This window comes from Lissotriton vulgaris, chromosome 6 (assembly GCF_964263255.1).
Source record: "Lissotriton vulgaris chromosome 6, aLisVul1.2, whole genome shotgun sequence".
Taxonomy (NCBI): domain Eukaryota; kingdom Metazoa; phylum Chordata; class Amphibia; order Caudata; family Salamandridae; genus Lissotriton; species Lissotriton vulgaris.
Window position 1 is genome coordinate 52,366,887 of NC_141694.1, and position 18,373 is coordinate 52,385,259.

The 18,373-nt window shown below is 51.8% G+C and overlaps 1 protein-coding gene across 1 annotated transcript in view; it reads right to left on the minus strand.

Annotated features, from left to right (window-relative positions):
- Positions 1-18,373, minus strand: part of CMTR1 (cap methyltransferase 1) — a 1,053,443-nt gene that overhangs the window by 438,226 nt on the left and 596,844 nt on the right. Inside the window, exon 14 of the mRNA XM_086925906.1 lies at positions 7,145-7,201. Within this exon, the coding sequence (XP_086782032.1) occupies positions 7,145-7,201 (57 nt within the window). The remainder of the gene's footprint in view (positions 1-7,144; positions 7,202-18,373) is intronic.

The following is an 18,373-nucleotide window of genomic DNA, read 5'->3' on the forward strand; positions in this document are numbered from 1 at the left end:
GTCACCACTTTACTTTTTCCGGGTTGCTAATATATCGCCTGCCGGGCTGGGATTCTGCCTTTAGGGCCGCTCTCCCAGAGTTAATCAGCACGGAGGCACTAGGATGTGGCAATTTTAACATTGTTGGAGATCTCAATCTTCATCTTGACTGCCCCTCCTTGCCCTCCATCAGGAGCTTGCTAACTGATCTAGAGGCTTTACAACTGCCTCAGCTGGTAACTTTCCCCACGCATAGGGATGGCCATATCCTTGACCCGTTGTTTACTAATTTAGAGGGAGTCAGGGTTGCCCCTCCTATCCAGCTGATCTGGACAGATCATATGCTGGTGAAAGTGACCTGCTCTGTCGGAGCCCCTTTTTGCATCTCAAAGTAGATCAGTTCTTAAACGACATTGGAATAAGTTAAAATTGGAGGACTTCTACCAACTGTTAGAGGAGACACCGTTAAGCCCTTTTATTGATGTAGACCGCGGTTACGATTCCTTTTGTGAGTGGATCTCACACGCTTTGGATTTGTTGATCCCTGTATCTCGGTCCAAGTGCCGTCCGAAAGAGCCGAGCCGATGGTATGATGGTGCTTTGGCGTCTCTCACAAGAGCCTGTAGACAGGCTGAGAGACTATGGAGGAAATCGTATGATCCGGTATTAAAAGCTTGTTATCTGGCCAAAACGAAAGTTTAACATAGGGCGGTTTGTAAAACAAGAGCAGCCTTTTATGCTCAAGAGTTTCAGCAGAGTGCAAATCCTGCTAAACTTATTTTTAAGGTACTAAAGGACCTGATGGCCAAGAGGACAACGGCACAGGAAATATGCTCAGATTGTCATTGCGAGACGTTGGCTTCTTTCTTTCTCGAGAAAGTTCATGCCATCTACAGAATTTTCTCGATGGGCTCCTCTATTCCTGACCGGGTCAGTTGTATGGTGGGAGACAGTGATTGTCTTACTACCCTGCCCTCCCTTTCCTTGGAGGTTTTTGACTCACTCAGCCTTAAGATTAAGTCAGGGTCTCCGGCAGACCCGTTGAAACCGGCCCAGCTTAAGAGTATGTTGTCGCTATGTCGAACCCCGGTGCTCTCACTGATTAATCTGTCACTTTCATCTGGGACCGTTCCCATTAGGTGGAAGCAGGAAGTGGTCACACCTATTCTGAAGAAGGCTACCCTTGACCCCCTTAAACCTGAGAACTACCGCCCCATCTCCTTGCTTCCCTGGGCTATGAAAGTCGCTGAGGCCCATGTGAACGGCATTCTTGCAGACCACCTTATTAGGGCTAACATTCTTGACCCTACTCAGAACGGGTTCCGGGCAGGCCATAGCACGGAGACAGCCCTACTTTCTATGGTCGAACATCAGCGATCCGTGCTTGATGCAGGTCGGACGGCGGCACTTTTGTTATTAGATCTCAGTGCCGCGTTCGACATGGTCTCGCACAAGGTCTTGCTTCAGCGACTTGAGGAAGTGGGTGTCACGGGCTCAGCCCTATGTTGCTTTCGATCCTTCCTGACTGAAAGGTCATTTCAGGTTGCGATCCCGCCCGGCAAGTCTAAACCCTATCCGTTGGCCCTGGGCGTCCCACAGGGTTCCTCGCTGAGTCCCACTCTTTTCAATCTCTATGTGAGACCGCTGGCTGCGGTTGTCAAGCAATGGGGCCTGACGATGGTCTCATATGCTGATGACACGCAGCTGGCGGTCACGCTGAGTGGGGACTCAGACATGGAGGCTCCCAGGTTTTGTGAAGGTCTGCGAGCAGTGGCTAACTGGATGAATTCCAACTGTCTCCGGTCAAACACCAAGAAGACGGAGGTTATGGTGGTCGGTAAGCAGGTGGCGCTGTGGGGTGACAAATGGTGGCCCTCTGAGTTAGGTGTGATTCCTCTCCCAGCATCGGAGATAAAACATTTGGGAGCATGGTTGGACCCGACTCTTAGTTTCATCTGCCATACCAAGAAGGTGGCAGCTTCTTGCTATGGCATTATTAGAGGGCTCAGACCTATTCTTAAGTTTTTTGATGCGTCCACCAGGCAGCTGGTGGTTCAAGCATCAGTGTTATACTGGCTAGATTATGCCAGTTCGTTGTTGGCCGGGATTAATCAGGCAGAACTTACCCGGCTGCAGCGAGTTCAAAATGCTGCAGCCAGAGTAGTGATTGGTTTGCCAAGGAGGTGTTCGGTTTCCAAAACTCTGCCCTCGCTCCATTGGCTTCCCATACCCCAGAGGATTCAGTTCAAGTTCTTTGCCTTGCGTTTAAAATCCTCAAATGTATGGCTCCCAAAATCTTGGAGAATTTGCTTACGCCGTATGTCCCTTCGCGTACCCTCAGATCTTTGGGGCAGAATCTGGTGATGGTCCCGCGCTTTAGACTGGTCAGAGCTGGTGGTCGCTCTTTACGTGTGCTAGCGGCGAAGTGGTGGAACTCCCTTCCTCTGCACATTCGGGCGATGGATGACCTATTCCCGTTTAGACGGGCCGTAAAAACTCTTCTGTTTGCTTAAATTCCTCTGCTGTCTTTTTATCCCTTCTGAGTTTCTTAGTGTTGTGTTGTGTTTACCTTGTCAAAGCGCCAGGACGCCCCTTCGCTGGGGCAGCTGTGCGCGGTACAAACATTAATAACATAACATAACATAACATAACATAACATAACATAACATAACATAACAGAGTCCAGATCAGTGTTTTTATCATTCAGCTGATAGGGAGTAGTTTCTCTCCTCAACTTCCTCTAACCAGATCTGATTATTGCATGGCTAACTGTTACGAAGCCTGGTATTCTACTCCCCTAATGTTAGGAATGTCCAGAACCAATGATTCATTCCAGGATTTGCAGGTGACTGTCAAATAGAAGTGACTTAGCAGTCCTCCTCCAAAGTGCATTACAAGGAGACAAACTTTACAAAGAGGCCATTAAATCAGCCAAAGCCTCTTACTACAACACACGAATACAAGAAGCATCTAATTCAGCCCGAGAATCCTTTTCAATCGTCAAAGAGCTGACCAAGGTCCCCACCACCTCTCCCTCCAACACCCCCAAAGTTGACAGAAGTAATGAGCTTGCTAACTTCTTCAACGAGAAAATCACCCGCATCCTGGCCTCCCTCCCACCCCCCAGCTCCCCTAGCCTCACGGAAAGTAGTACCTCCCTCGAACAGACTGAAAGCATCTGTCGTCCATCGCTTCAGACTTTCCGACCTGTCACCCCCGTAGAGGTTGAGCGAACCCTAGTAAAAATGAAAAGTGGATCCCCTTTGGACCCAGCCCCTATAAGGTTCCTCAAGACCGTAGCCTCAGTAATTGTGCCTACCATTACGGACCTTATCAACTGCTCGTTTACCCACGGAACCGTCCCCGACAGCTGGAAGAGTGCTGTGGTCAAAGCACTCTTAAAAAAACCCCAGCTAGATCCATCGGACCTGTCCAACTATAGACCAATATCCCTACTCCCTGGCATTAGCAAAGTCACCGAGAAACTGGTAAACATCCAACTGTCCCAGTTCCTTGAAACGAATAAACTGTTCCGACAATCCCAAACCGGATTTCGCCCAGGCCATGGAACGGACACCGCACTCCTCGCAGTTATTGAAGAGGCAAGGGGCTTACTAGATTCAGGAGGATCAGTGGCAGTGATCCTCCTGGATCTAAGTGCAGCCTTTGACACGGTCAACCACCGTGTCCTTCTGCATAGACTGGCAAATGCAGGACTTACCGGGACAGCTATCAAATGGATCGAATCCTTTCTTACAGGACGCACTTTTCAAGTGTGGGACGACAGCCATCACTCATCCACCCTCCCACTCACCAGCGGCGTCCCCCAGGGCTCTTCCCTAAGCCCGACGCTTTTTAATGTCTATATGGCCCCCCTCGAGGACGTGGTAACACCATTTAACATCAAAATGGTGAGTTACGCTGACGACACCCAACTAGTCGTCTCCTTGTCCCAGCTGATTGACCATCCTGAAAATCTGACTAACTGCCTCATAGATATCCACAACTGGATGAATGACTCATCACTGAAATTGAATGGGACTAAGACAGAAGTAATGCTACTCGGCAAGCAATGGACAACTATCCCTCCTACACTATGGCCCGATGTGTTCGGAGAAATTCCCCCCCCCCTAAATCTGAAATCAAGACACTCGGGGTGTGGCTTGAGCCACAGCTTACGATGAAAACCCAGGCAACCAAAACCTCGGGCACATGTTTTGGACTCATGCGCACGACCCGTAAAATCCTGCCCTTACTCCCACCTATGTCCAGAAAGCTCCTTATCCAGGGTCTAGTGTTGTCCCGTCTGGACTACAGCAATCTGGTCTATCTGGGAGCCCCCGAGGCTACCATCACGAAACTCCAGCGGACACAGAACGCGGCAGCACGCATGATTACCAACACCCCCTCCAGAATATCCGCCAAGCCAGCCCTCAAAACCCTGCATTGGCTCCCCGTGCGCCAAAGGGTGCACTTTAAAGCAATGTGTACAACACACAAGCTCTACAACGGATCTGGTCCAGCGATCCTCAGTAAAATGATCACACCTTATACAGCAACCAGATCACTACGATCTCAAAATGAGAATCTAGTCTGCATCCCCAGATTCAAAAAAGCCCGCACAGGAGGTCGACAATTCTCCGTTCAGGCGGCTAAGGGCTGGAACGCACTCCCTCGCGCCCTCAGACTGGAATCCAACTACCTTGCTTTCCGCAAAAAACTTAAGACCCATCTGTTTCCCAAATAACACCCTTCGGCCGCCTTCCCTCTCAATAGGATTTCAAGTTACATAGCGCGGGGATGCCCTTGGGTCACCAGGCGCTTTAGAAATCGCTAAAATAAATAAAATAAAATAAATAAAGGATGTTTCCCGAGCTGGAAACATGCCGAGCTGAGCGCCCTCCTCAAGAAACCCACAGCGGACCCCACGGACCTGAAGAATTTCGGCCCCATCTCGCTCCTCCCCTTTCCAGCCAAAGCCATCGAGAAGACCGTCAACAGACAACTCTCCGCCTTCCTCGAGACCAACGGATCCCTCGACCCCTCACAGTCCAGCTTCCGAGCAAACCACAGCACCGAGATTGCCCTCATGGCAGCCACAGACGACATCAGGTCCCTGCTCGACAACGGGGAAACGGCTGCCCTCATCCTCCTGGACCTCTCAGCAGCCTTTGACACCGTCTGCCACCGCACCCTGATACAGCGCCTCAGCAACACCGGAATCCAAGGAGCGGCCCTGAAGTGGATCATCTCATTTCTTGCCGGAAGAACCCAGAGAGTCCGCCTCCCACCGTTCCAATCCGCGGCCACCGAAGTCATCTGCGGCGTCCCGCAAGGATCCTCACTCAGCCCCACCCTCTTCAACGTCTACATGAGCCCTCTCGCAGCCATCGCCCGCCAACACAACCTCAACATCATCTCCTACGCCGACGACACCCAGCTGATCCTCTCCCTCACCAACGACCCAGCCACCGCCAAAGCCAACCTCCAGGAAGGAAAGAGAGACGTCGCAGAATGGATGAAGATCAGCCGTCTCAAACTGAACTCAGACAAGACGGAAGTCCTCGTCCTCAGACCATCTCCCTCCACGTGGGACGACTCCTGGTGGCCAGCTGCCCTGGGCACCGCCCCCAAACCCACAGACCACGCACGCAACCTGGGCTTCATCCTGGACTCCTCCCTCACAATGACCAAGCAAGTGAACGCAGTCTCATCATCCTGCTTCAACACCCTACGCATACGCCAAAAGATCTTCCGATGGATCCCCACAGAAACCAGGAAGACGGTCACCCAGGCCCTCGTCACCAGCCGTCTGGACTACGGGAACACCCTCTACGCTGGAACCACAGCCAAACTCCAGAAAAGACTCCAGCGCATTCAGAACACCTCAGCACGACTCATCCTGGACATCCCTCGCTGCAGCCACATCTCTGCCCACCTGAAAGACCTGCACTGGCTCCCCGTCAACAAGAGGATCACGTTCAGACTCCTCACCCACACACACAAGGCTCTCCACGACATGGGCCCGAAGTACCTAAACAGCCGCCTCACTTTCTACACACCCACCCGCCAGCTCCGATCCGCCAGCCTCGCCCTCGCCTACGTCCCACAAATTCGAAAATCCACCGTCGGAGGAAGATCCTTCTCCTACCTGGCAGCCAAGACTTAGAACTCCCTCCCCACTCACCTACAGCTGACCCAGGATCACCTCTCCTGCAGGAATCAACTCAAGACCTGGCTGTGCGAGCAGTAGCAACCCCCCCCCCCTCCCTCAGCGCCTTGAGACCCTTTCGGGTAAGTAGCTGTTTTTAATAGCTACTCACCAGAGCATTTACATGTAATGTTATATCTTCTAATATATATATATATATTTATACATGTGTGTTTCTCTGCTTAAACTTTCATCCTGCACAATATACCTAGTGTTTTCATTTATTGTTTACACATTTCTCTATGTTATCCATTTCATTATCTTTTTCAATTCTTATCTCGCAATTCCATTTCCTACTCCTTATCCCTTGGCTCTGTAGCAATATATTCATATACTTGTAGTATAATGTAATTCATTTAATTTTGTCTATATCACAGAATACTACTTTTTCTCTTTCTTTGAATCAGCATAAGTACTTTATATTATGGTAAGTTTGTATCGCATCTTATCTTACCTTACTTTAGCTATCACTTAGAATGTCCTCTCTTACATTCATATTTATGTACAACCAATGAACTTACATGATCCTTATATTTATCTTTTATCTATTTGCATTGTTTTCTAGAGTGTCTTCATTTCCTTGGAACGTATTCATACTGCATTATGCTTCATATTTGTACATTTTTACTTATCGCTTTCTTTTGTGATCCCTCCTTTCCTTCCCTTTCTCTTCCCCTCTTCCCTTGATTCAATCTTTTATGGTCTCAATATGAAGCTAATATTCGTCTTTACATTTATATATTTATGTTTTTATGAAATTGTATAATATGATGAATTATTCAGAAAAGTTTACTATATGCTTAAGCCTAACACATTTCTTATGTATTTATTGTATGACAAAGTATACAGTTATTACAATATATGTATTTTTTCTTATAAATTTCAATAAAAATTGAAACACAAAAACAGAACGATCAATGCTTGTGCATAAGGAAGACTAACATCTATACTTACGAGTCTAGAACAAATGCATGGATTTTGGCCAGTGCTTTGATCTGAATCTGACAATGTCTGTAAGAGACGAGAGAAAATAATCACAAAGGTGAACATAAAAACACATGTTTCGATCCCTCCTTCAATTTTTTTACATACATGGTAGGAAATCATCTCTCTCAATTTTGTATGACTAACTGTGCAGCCATAACATCCTGTCCTAAGTACGATGCACACACTTCCCACCCAAGTTATCACTAACATGCCAATTGTGCGTAACACTCTTCAAAATGTTATATTCAAAGATAAAAGGACAAGTTCTATGATGCTCTGCCCCACCAGAAACAGATGCCACAATTCATTTGATCACAGAGTTAGAAAGGCGCTGACAGCAATAGTGATACCTGTTTGGGTGGGAGGTCGAGGTTTACAGGGTTTGGGAGATCCAATGATGAAGGTTTTTTTTTTCATGATACGTAGAAGCAGCTTTTACCACTCGTATCTACAGGTGTGCAGTAAAAGCAGCTACATGTGACTGAATGCCTGTCTGGAAGCCTACATGCAGAGAGCTCCGCCAACCAGTAAGTGTTTCTTTGGAAACAGGGAGCACTATCGCAGAAAAAATTCGAAGGCACCTTTTAATCGAACTGTAAGAAAATCCATGCACTGCAGAACATTATACAGTATGTAAACTGAACTTGCTCGACACTGCAAGATTAACTCTGTGCTACTACAACTTGTAAATACAAGAACAGCGCTATTTGCATGCAGCTTTCTACGTTTGTCATTCCTTTAGAGAACAAAAGGAAGCAACATCTTATTAAAATTAAATAGTTCATTTTTAATAACTATTAACTATGGCACTGGCTTGCATGACTAATAAACAGGTATGTAAAAGTAGTACAATTACTACAATACATATTGATAAATGTATTTGTTCCACACAGTACCCCTGGATATAAAGTTACAAAAACATTAGTAGTCTCTTCGTTGGTGAAAATGCATGCTGCAATATCAGTCCTCCCTGATCCCCCAGAGCAGTGGAAGGGTTTGGGGAGCGCTTCATGCAGCAATGTCCGTCTTCTCTGATTCCACAGAGCAGTGGAAGGGTTTGGGGAGTGCTTCATGCAGCAATGTCAGTCCTCCCTGATTCCACAGAGCAGTGGAAGGGACTGGCAGTGCTTCATGCAGCAATGTTATCCTCCCTGATCCCCCAGAGCAGTGGAAGGGTTTGGGGAGCGCTTCATGCGGCAATGTCAGTCCTCCCTGATTCCACAGAGCAGTGGAAGGGTTTGGGGAGCGCTTCATGCGCCAATGTCAGTCCTCCCTGATTCCACAGAGCAGTGGAAGGGTTTGGGGAGCGCTTCATGCAGCAATGTCAGTCCTCCCTGATCCCCCAGAGCAGTGGAAGGGTTTGGGGAGCGCTTCATGCGGCAATGTCAGTCCTCCCTGATTCCACAGAGCAGTGGAAGGGTTTGGGGAGCGCTTCATGCAGCAATGTCAGTCCTCCCTGATTCCACAGAGCAGTGGAAGGGTTTGGGGAGCGCTTCATGCGGCAATGTCAGTCCTCCCTGATTCCACAGAGCAGTGGAAGGGTTTGGGGAGCGCTTCATGCAGCAATGTCAGTCCTCCCTGATCCCCCAGAGCAGTGGAAGGGTTTGGGGAGCGCTTCATGCGGCAATGTCAGTCCTCCCTGATTCCACAGAGCAGTGGAAGGGTTTGGGGAGCGCTTCATGCAGCAATGTCAGTCCTCCCTGATTCCACAGAGCAGTGGAAGGGTTTGGGGAGTCCTTCATGCAGCAATGTCAGTCCTCCCTGATTCCACAGAGCAGTGGAAGGGTTTGGGGAGCGCTTCATGCAGCAATGTCAGTCCTCCCTGATTCCACAGAGCAGTGGAAGGGTTTGGGGAGTCCTTCATGCAGCAATGTCAGTCCTCCCTGATCCCCCAGAGCAGTGGAAGGGTTTGGGGAGCGCTTCATGCGGCAATGTCAGTCCTCCCTGATTCCACAGAGCAGTGGAAGGGTTTGGGGAGTCCTTCATGCAGCAATGTCAGTCCTCCCTGATCCCCCAGAGCAGTGGAAGGGTTTGGGGAGCGCTTCATGCGGCAATGTCAGTCCTCCCTGATTCCACAGAGCAGTGGAAGGGTTTGGGGAGTCCTTCATGCAGCAATGTCAGTCCTCCCTGATTCCACAGAGCAGTGGAAGGGTTTGGGGAGCGCTTCATGCAGCAATGTCAGTCCTCCCTGATTCCACAGAGCAGTGGAAGGGTTTGGGGAGTCCTTCATGCAGCAATGTCAGTCCTCCCTGATCCCCCAGAGCAGTGGAAGGGTTTGGGGAGCGCTTCATGCGGCAATGTCAGTCCTCCCTGATTCCACAGAGCAGTGGAAGGGTTTGGGGAGCGCTTCATGCAGCAATGTCAGTCCTCCCTGATTCCACAGAGCAGTGGAAGGGTTTGGTGAGTGCTTCATGCGGCAATGTCAGTCCTCCCTGATTCCACAGAGCAGTGGAAGGGTTTGGGGAGCGCTTCATGCAGCAATGTCAGTCCTCCCCGATTCCACAGAGCAGTGGAAGGGTTTGGCAAGCGCATCATGCGGCAATGTCCGTCTTCTCTGATTCCGCAGAGCAGTGGAAGGGTTTGGGGAGTGCTTCATGCTGCAATGTCAGTCCTCCCTGATTCCCCAGAGCAGTGGAAGGGTTTGGGGAGTGCTTCATGCAGCAATGTCCGTCCTCCCTGATTCCACAGAGCAGTGGAAGGGTTTGGGGAGCGCTTCATGCGGCAATGTCAGTCCTCCCTGATTCCACAGAGCAGTGGAAGGGTTTGGGGAGCGCTTCATGCAGCAATGTCCGTCTTCTCTGATTCCACAGAGCAGTGGAAGGGTTTGGGGAGTGCTCCATGCAGCAATGTCAGTCCTCCCTGATTCCACAGAGCAGTGGAAGGGACAGGCAGGGCTTCATGCAGCAAAGTCAGTCCTCCCTGATCCCCCAGAGCAGTGGAAGGGTTTGGGGAGCGCTTCATGCGGCAATGTCAGTCCTCCCTGATTCCACAGAGCAGTGGAAGGGTTTGGGGAGCGCTTCATGCAGCAATGTCAGTCCTCTCTGCTTCCAAGCTGAGTGGTCGCTCCCTGCTCCCTGCTGCTGAGGTATCGTTTCTGCAGCGCCTACGCTGTAACTTGGTCTGAATTTAACTAGTACTGCCTACTGTGTGCCCTCATTACCGCTGCTTGCTAGAACCGCCGCTTTACCCTTTTAATAACTAAATCTACGACTTGCCCTTTGAAAGTGCGTCTCTACTAGCGTGACTCTGTTGATCACTGTGTTTTATTCTCGCCGATTTATCTGGTCAGCATTCGCTTCCCCCCCTAGCGCTCCTGCCGCCCTGACCCCTCCACCTCCATTTTGTCGCTTTCTGTTGTTGTCGTCGTCGTCCTTTGCCCGCCCCGCCTCCCAGCTGAAGCGCCCTCGCCCCTCCCCCCCACCATCCATTTATGGCCAATGCCCCCACGTGCAGCGTCCACGCGCTTCGGCCACGCCGAAGGTGCGCCAAAGGTAAGCCCGTCTACGCCCGTCCGCGCCTGGACCGCGCCCAGCGCCAGACCCCCTGCCCCTCGCGCTCCCCAGCCCCCCCGCATTACCTACGATGCCGCCACCCTCCTAGCCCTTAACCCCGGTCGCGCCCCCAACTGCATCCAAGCCGCTCCAGGACGCACCCATGGACCGTTCTCCTGCCTCTCCTGCAAATTCAGCGGCACCGTCAACGTCTCCGCTCCGACCACACCACAGATTCCCGACCCCAACCACCTAGAATGCATCCTTCTCAACACCCGCTCGGTCCACAGGCACGCCATTGACCTTTGGAACCTACTAGACACCATCTCTCCAGACGTCGCCTTCCTAACGGAAACATGGATGAACGCCTCCTCCGCACCCGACATCGCCATCGCTATCCCTGACGACTATAAGATTACACGCAAAGACCGCACCGACCAAACAGGAGGAGGAATCGCTATCGTCCACAAGAAATCAATCCGCATCTCAACCAGCTCTGACGCCAACCTCGCCAACTCCGAACACCTCCACTTCCAGATCCACATCGACCCCAAGACCACACTCAGAGGCACCCTCCTCTACAGACCACCAGGACACCGCGCAAAATTCAGTGAAGACATCACGGACTTCATCACTCCACACGCGCTCCCCTCCAAAGAATACATCCTCCTGGGAGACCTGAACTTCCACCTTGAGAAGATCAACGACCGCAACACCGCCACCCTCTTAGACAACCTCGCCAACCTCGGACTTAAACAACTGGTCACCTCCCCCACCCACATCGCAGGTCACACACTCGACCCCATCTTCACCTCTAGCAACCATGTCTCTTTCAACCACACTACGGAGCTCCTCTGGACTGACCACAGCTGCGTCCACTTCACCTACAACAAGCCGAAACCCATCATCCACCTCCAACCAACTCTACAAAGAAACTGGAACAAAATCACCACGGAACAGATCTCCTCATCGCTCCTTCAAACCTCCCCAGCCCTCTCTTCTAACGCCAACGAAGCCGCCTCCAACCTCACCCTTTGGTTATCCAACACCGCAGACACCTTAGCACCACTGAAAAAACGCCAACACAAAATCAAGAAGGCCTCATGGTTCAACGAGGACCTCAAGAAATCCAAGAAACTATGCCGCTCCCTTGAAAAGGCCTGGAAAAAAGACTCATCCACCAGCAACAAGGTCGCCTTCAAAAACGCCATCCGTACTCACCACCAACTGATCCGAAAAGCCAAAAAAACAGCATTCAAGGATCGACTCGACAACAACGCCCACAACAGCAAGGAACTTTTCAACATCGTCAAGGAATTTTCCAACCCCTCGGCCAACTCCAACGACATCACCCCCTCTCAAACCCTCTGCGACTCCCTAGCCTCTTTTTTCCACAACAAGATTGCTGACATCCACAACAGCTTTGACAACCAACCCGGAAGCCAACCCACCCTACCATCAGCTGACTATCTTCCCCCCGTTAACACCCTTAACGCCTGGAACCCAATCACCACTGAGGACACCATCCGCCTGATGAATTCCATCCACTCTGGATCCCCCACAGACCCATGCCCTCACCACATCTTCAACAAAGCAGACTCCGTCATAGCTCCGCACCTCCGAGACGTCATCAACTGCTCCTTCAACTCCGCTACCTTCCCAGAAGACTGGAAACACGCTGAACTCACCGCCCTTCTGAAAAAACCAACAGCAGACCCCACCGAACTCAAAAACTACCGCCCCATCTCACTTCTTCCATTCCCGGCCAAAGTCATCGAGAAAGCTGTCAACAACCAGCTCGCCGCCTTCCTCGAAGCCAACAAATCCCTCGACTCCTCACAATCTGGCTTCCGAGCAAAACACAGCACTGAGACCGCCCTCATCGCAGCAACAGACGACATTCGAACTCTACTGGACAATGGAGACACAGTCGCCCTCATCCTCCTCGACCTCTCTGCAGCCTTCGACACAGTCTGCCACAGCACCCTTTTACAGCGCCTCAGAAACATCGGAATCCAAGGAAAGGCACTGGAATGGATCACCTCGTTCCTCTCCGGAAGAACCCAGAGAGTCCGCCTCCCACCATTCAAGTCCGAGGCCTCTGAAATCATCTGCGGCGTACCACAAGGATCCTCACTTAGCCCCACCCTCTTCAACGTATACATGAGCCCCCTCGCGACCATCGCCCGCCAACACAACCTCAACATCATCTCTTACGCGGATGACACTCAACTGATCCTTTCTCTCACCAAGGACCCCAGCACCGCCAAAACTAACCTACACGAAGGAATGAAAGAAGTCGCCGAATGGATGAAACAAAGCCGTCTGAAACTGAACTCAGACAAAACAGAAGTCCTCATCTTAGGTAAATCCCCCTCTGCATGGGACGACTCCTGGTGGCCGGAAGCCCTCGGAAAAGCACCCATCCCGACAGACCACGCACGGAACCTTGGCGTCATCCTGGACTCTTCACTTTCAATGAACAGACAAGTCAGCGCCGTATCCTCATCCTGCTTCAACATCCTTCGCATGCTCAGAAAAACATTTCGCTGGATCCCCACCGAAACAAGGAAAACAGTCACCCATGCTCTGGTCACGAGCCGACTGGACTACGGAAACACCCTCTACGCAGGTACCACCGCCAAACTCCAGAAGAAACTACAACAAATCCAAAACGCCTCAGCCAGGCTCATACTAGACATCCCACGCAATGAACACATCTCTGGCCACCTTAAAGACCTCCACTGGCTACCCGTCAATAAGAGGATTACTTTCCGACTGCTTACCCACGCACACAAATCACTCTACGACATCGGACCAGATTGCCTCAACTCTCGACTGTCCTTCTACACCCCCTCCCGCCAACTTCGCTCTTCCAGCCAAGCACTCGCCACTGTCCCTCGCATCAACAAAACCACCATGGGAGGCAGATCCTTCTCATACCTGGCTGCCAAAACATGGAACTCACTCCCCGCTTACCTTCGCCTCACCCAGAATCACCTAGCGTTCAGAAAACAACTTAAAACGTGGATATTTGACAAATAATCCCCCTCCCTAGGGATATCTAGCCCCCCTCCCCTCCCCAAGCGCCTTGAAACCCTCCGGGTATGTAGTGCGCTATATAAATTTTATGACTTGACTTGACTTGACACAGAGCAGTGGAAGGGTTTGGCGAGCGCTTCATGCGGCAATGTCCGTCTTCTCTGATTCCACAGAGCAGTGGAAGGGTTTGGGGAGTGCTTCATGCTGCAATGTCAGTCCTCCCTGATTCCCCAGAGCAGTGGAAGGGTTTGGGGAGTGCTTCATGCAGCAATGTCCGTCCTCCCTGATTCCACAGAGCAGTGGAAGGGTTTGGGGAGCGCTTCATGCGGCAATGTCAGTCCTCCCTGATTCCACAGAGCAGTGGAAGGGTTTGGGGAGCGCTTCATGCAGCAATGTCCGTCTTCTCTGATTCCACAGAGCAGTGGAAGGGTTTGGGGAGTACTTCATGCAGCAATGTCCGTCCTCCCTGATTCCACAGAGCAGTGGAAGGGTTTGGGGAGTGCTTCATGCAGCAATGTCCGTCCTCCCTGATTCCACAGAGCAGTGGAAGGGTTTGGGGAGTGCTTCATGCAGCAATGTCAGTCGTCCCCGATTCCACAGAGCAGTGGAAGGGTTTGGGGAGTGCTTTGTGCAGCAATGTCAGTCCTCCCTGATTCCACAGAGCAGTGGAAGGGTTTGGGGAGCGCTTCATGCAGCAATGTCCGTCTTCTCTGATTCCACAGAGCAGTGGAAGGGTTTGGGGAGCGCTTCATGCAGCAATGTCAGTCCTTCCTGTTTCCACAGAGCAGTGGAAGGGTTTGGTGAGTGCTTCATGCAGCAATGTTATCCTTCCTGATTCCACAGAGCAGTGGAAGGGTTTGGGGGAGCGCTTCATGCAGTTCCTGTTTCCACAGAGCAGTGGAAGGGTTTGGGGAGCGCTTCATGCAGCAATGTCCGTCTTCTCTGATTCCACAGAGCAGTGGAAGGGTTTGGGGAGTACTTCATGCAGCAATGTCCGTCCTCCCTGATTCCACAGAGCAGTGGAAGAGTTTGGGGAGTGCTTCATGCAGCAATGTCCGTCCTCCCTGATTCCACAGAGCAGTGGAAGGGTTTGGGGAGTGCTTCATGCAGCAATGTCAGTCGTCCCCGATTCCACAGAGCAGTGGAAGGGTTTGGGGAGCGCTTCATGCGGCAATGTCAGTCCTCCCTGATTCCACAGAGCAGTGGAAGGGTTTGGGGAGCGCTTCATGCGGCAATGTCAGTCCTCCCTGATTCCACAGAGCAGTGGAAGGGTTTGGTCAGTCCTCTGATTCCACAGAGCAGTGGAAGGGTTTGGAGAGCGCTTCATGCAGCAATGTCAGTCCTCCCTGATTCCACAGAGCAGTGGAAGGGTTTGGGGAGAGCTTCATGCAGCAATGTCAGTCCTCCCCGATTCCACAGAGCAGTGGAAGGGACTGGGGAGTGCTTCATGCGGCAATGTCAGTCCTCCCTGATTCCCCAGAGCAGTGGAAGGGTTTGGGGAGCGCTTCATGCGGCAATGTCAGTCCTCCCTGATTCCACAGAGCAGTGGAAGGGTTTGGAGAGTACTTCATGCGGCAATGTCCGTCTTCTCTGATTCCACAGAGCAGTGGAAGGGTTTGGGGAGCGCTTCATGCAGCAATGTCAGTCCTCCCTGATTCCACAGAGCAGTGGAAGGGTTTGGGGAGCGCTTCATGCAGCAATGTCAGTCCTCCCTGATTCCACAGAGCAGTGGAAGGGTTTGGGGAGTGCTTCATGCAGCAATGTCAGTCCTCCCTGATTCCCCAGAGCAGTGGAAGGGTTTGGGGAGCGCTTCATGCAGCAATGTCCGTCCTCCCTGATTCCACAGAGCAGTGGAAGGGTTTGAGGAGCGCTTCATGCAGCAATGTCAGTCGTCCCTGATTCCAAAGAGCAGTGGAAGGGTTTGGGGAGTACTTCATGCAGCAATGTCCGTCCTCCCTGATTCCACAGAGAAGTGAAAGGGTTTGGTCAATCCTCTGATTCCACAGAGCAGTGGAAGGGTTTGGAGAGCGCTTCATGCAGCAATGTCAGTCCTCCCTGGTTCCACAGAGGTGTGGCAGGGTTTGGGGAGTGCTTCATGCAGCAATGTCAGTCCTCCCCGATTCCACAGAGCAGTGGAAGGGACTGGCAGGGCTTCATGCAGCAATCTCAGTCCTCTCTGATTCCACAGAGCAGTGGGAGGGTTTGGGGAGTGCTTCATGCAGCAATGTCCGTCCTCCCTGATTCCACAGAGCAGTGGAAGGGACAGGCAGGGCTTCATGCAGCAATCTCAGTCCTTTCTGATTCCACAGAGCAGTGGAAGGGTTTGGTGAACGCTTCATGCAGCATTGTCCGTCCTCCCTGATTCCACAGAGCAGTGGAAGGGTTTGGGGAGTGCTTCATGCAGCAATGTCAGTCCTCCCTGATTCCACAGAGCAGTGGAAGGGTTTGGTCAGTCCTCTGATTCCCCAGAGCAGTGGAAGGGTTTCGTGAACGCTTCATGCAGCAATGTCAGTCCTCCCTGATTCCCCAGAGCAGTGGAAGGGTTTGGTGAGCGCTTCATGCAGCAATGTCAGTCCTCCCTGATTCCCCAGAGCAGTGGAAGGGTTTGGTGAGCGCTTCATGCAGCAATGTCAGTCCTCCCTGATTCCACAGAGCAGTGGAAGGGTTTGGGGAGCGCTTCATGCGGCAATGTCCGTCTTCTCTGATTCCACAGAGCAGTGGAAGGGTTTGGGGAGTGCTCCATGCAGCAATGTCAGTCCTCCCTGATTCCACAGAGCAGTGGAAGGGTTTGGGGAGTGCTCCATGCAGCAATGTCAGTCCTCCCTGATTCCCCAGAGCAGTGGAAGGGTTTGGAGAGCGCTTCATGCGGCAATGTCAGTCCTCACTGATTCCCCAGAGCAGTGGAAGGGACAGGCAGGGCTTCATGCAGCAATGTCAGTCCTGCTTAATTCCACAGAGCAGTGGAAGGGACAGGCAGGGCTTCATGCAGCAATATCAGTCCTCCCTGATTCCACAGAGCAGTGGAAGGGTTTGGGGAGTGCTTCATGCAGCAATGTCAGTCCTCCCTGATTCCACAGAGCAGTGGAAGGGTTTGGGGAGTGCTTCATGCAGCAATGCCAGTCCTCCCTGATTCCCTAGAGCAGTGGAAGGGTTTGGGGAGTGCTTCATGCAGCAATGTCAGTCCTCCCTGATTCCAAAGAGCAGTGGGAGGGTTTGGGGAGTGCTTCGTGCAGCAATGTCCGTCCTCCCTGATTCCCCAGAGCAGTGGAAGGGTTTGGGGAGTGCTTCATGCAGCAATGTTAGTCCTGCCTGATTCCACAGAGCAGTGGGAGGGTTTGGGGAGTGCTTCGTGCAGCAATGTCCGTCCTCCCTGATTCCACAGAGCAGTGGAAGGGTTTGGTGAGTGCTTCATGCAGCAATGCCAGTCCTCCCTGATTCCACAGAGGTGTGGAAGGGTTTGGGGAGCGATTCAGGCAGTAATGCCAGTCCTGCCTGATTCCACAGAGCAGTGGGAGGGTTTGGGGAGCGCTTCATGCAGCAATGTCCGTCCTCCCGGATTCCACAGAGCAGTGGGAGGGTTTGGGGAGTGCTTCGTGCAGCAATGTCCGTCCTCCCTGATTCCACAGAGCAGTGGAAGGGTTTGGTGAGTGCTTCATGCAGCAATGCCAGTCCTCCCTGATTCCACAGAGGTGTGGAAGGGTTTGGGGAGCGCTTCATGCAGTAATGCCAGTCCTGCCTGATTCCACAGAGCAGTGGGAGGGTTTGGGGAGTGCTTCGTGCAGCAATGTCCGTCCTCCCTGATTCCCCAGAGCAGTGGAAGGGTTTGGGGAGTGATTCATGCAGCAACGTCAGTCCTCCCTGATTCCCCAGAGCAGTGGGAGGGTTTGGGGAGTGCTCCATGCAGCAATGTCAATTCTCCCTGATTCCCCAGAGCATTGGAAGGGTTTGGGGAGTGCTTCATGCAGCAATGTCAGTCTCCCTGATTCCACAGAGCAGTGGGAGGGTTTGGGGAGTGATTCATGCAGCAATGTCAGTCCTCCCTAATTCCCCAGAGCAGTGGAAGGGTTTGGGGAGTGCTTCGTGAAGCAATGTGCGCCCTCCCTGATTCCCCAGAGCAGTGGAAGGGTTTGGGGAGTGCTTCGTGAAGCAATGTGCGCCCTCCCTGATTCCCCAGAGCAGTGGAAGGGTTTGGGGAGTGCTCCATGCAGCAATGTCAATCCTCCCTGATTCCCCAGAGCATTGGAAGGGTTTGGGGAGTGCTTCATGCAGCAATGTCAGTCCTCCCTGATTCCACAGAGCAGTGGGAGGGTTTGGGGAGTGATTCATGCAGCAATGTCAGTCCTTCCTAATTCCCCAGAGCAGTGGAAGGGTTTGGGGAGTGCTTCGTGAAGCAATGTGCGCCCTCCCTGATTCCCCAGAGCAGTGGAAGGGTTTGGGGAGTGCTTCGTGAAGCAATGTGCGCCCTCCCTGATTCCCCAGAGCAGTGGAAGGGTTTGGGGAGTGATTCATGCAGCAATGTCAGTCCTCCCTGATTCCCCAGAGCAGTGGAAGGGTTTGGGGAGTGATTCATGCAGCAATGTCAATCCTCCCTGATTCCACAGAGGTGTGGAAGGGTTTGGGGAGTGCTTCATGCAGCAATGTCAGTCCTCCCTGATTCCACAGA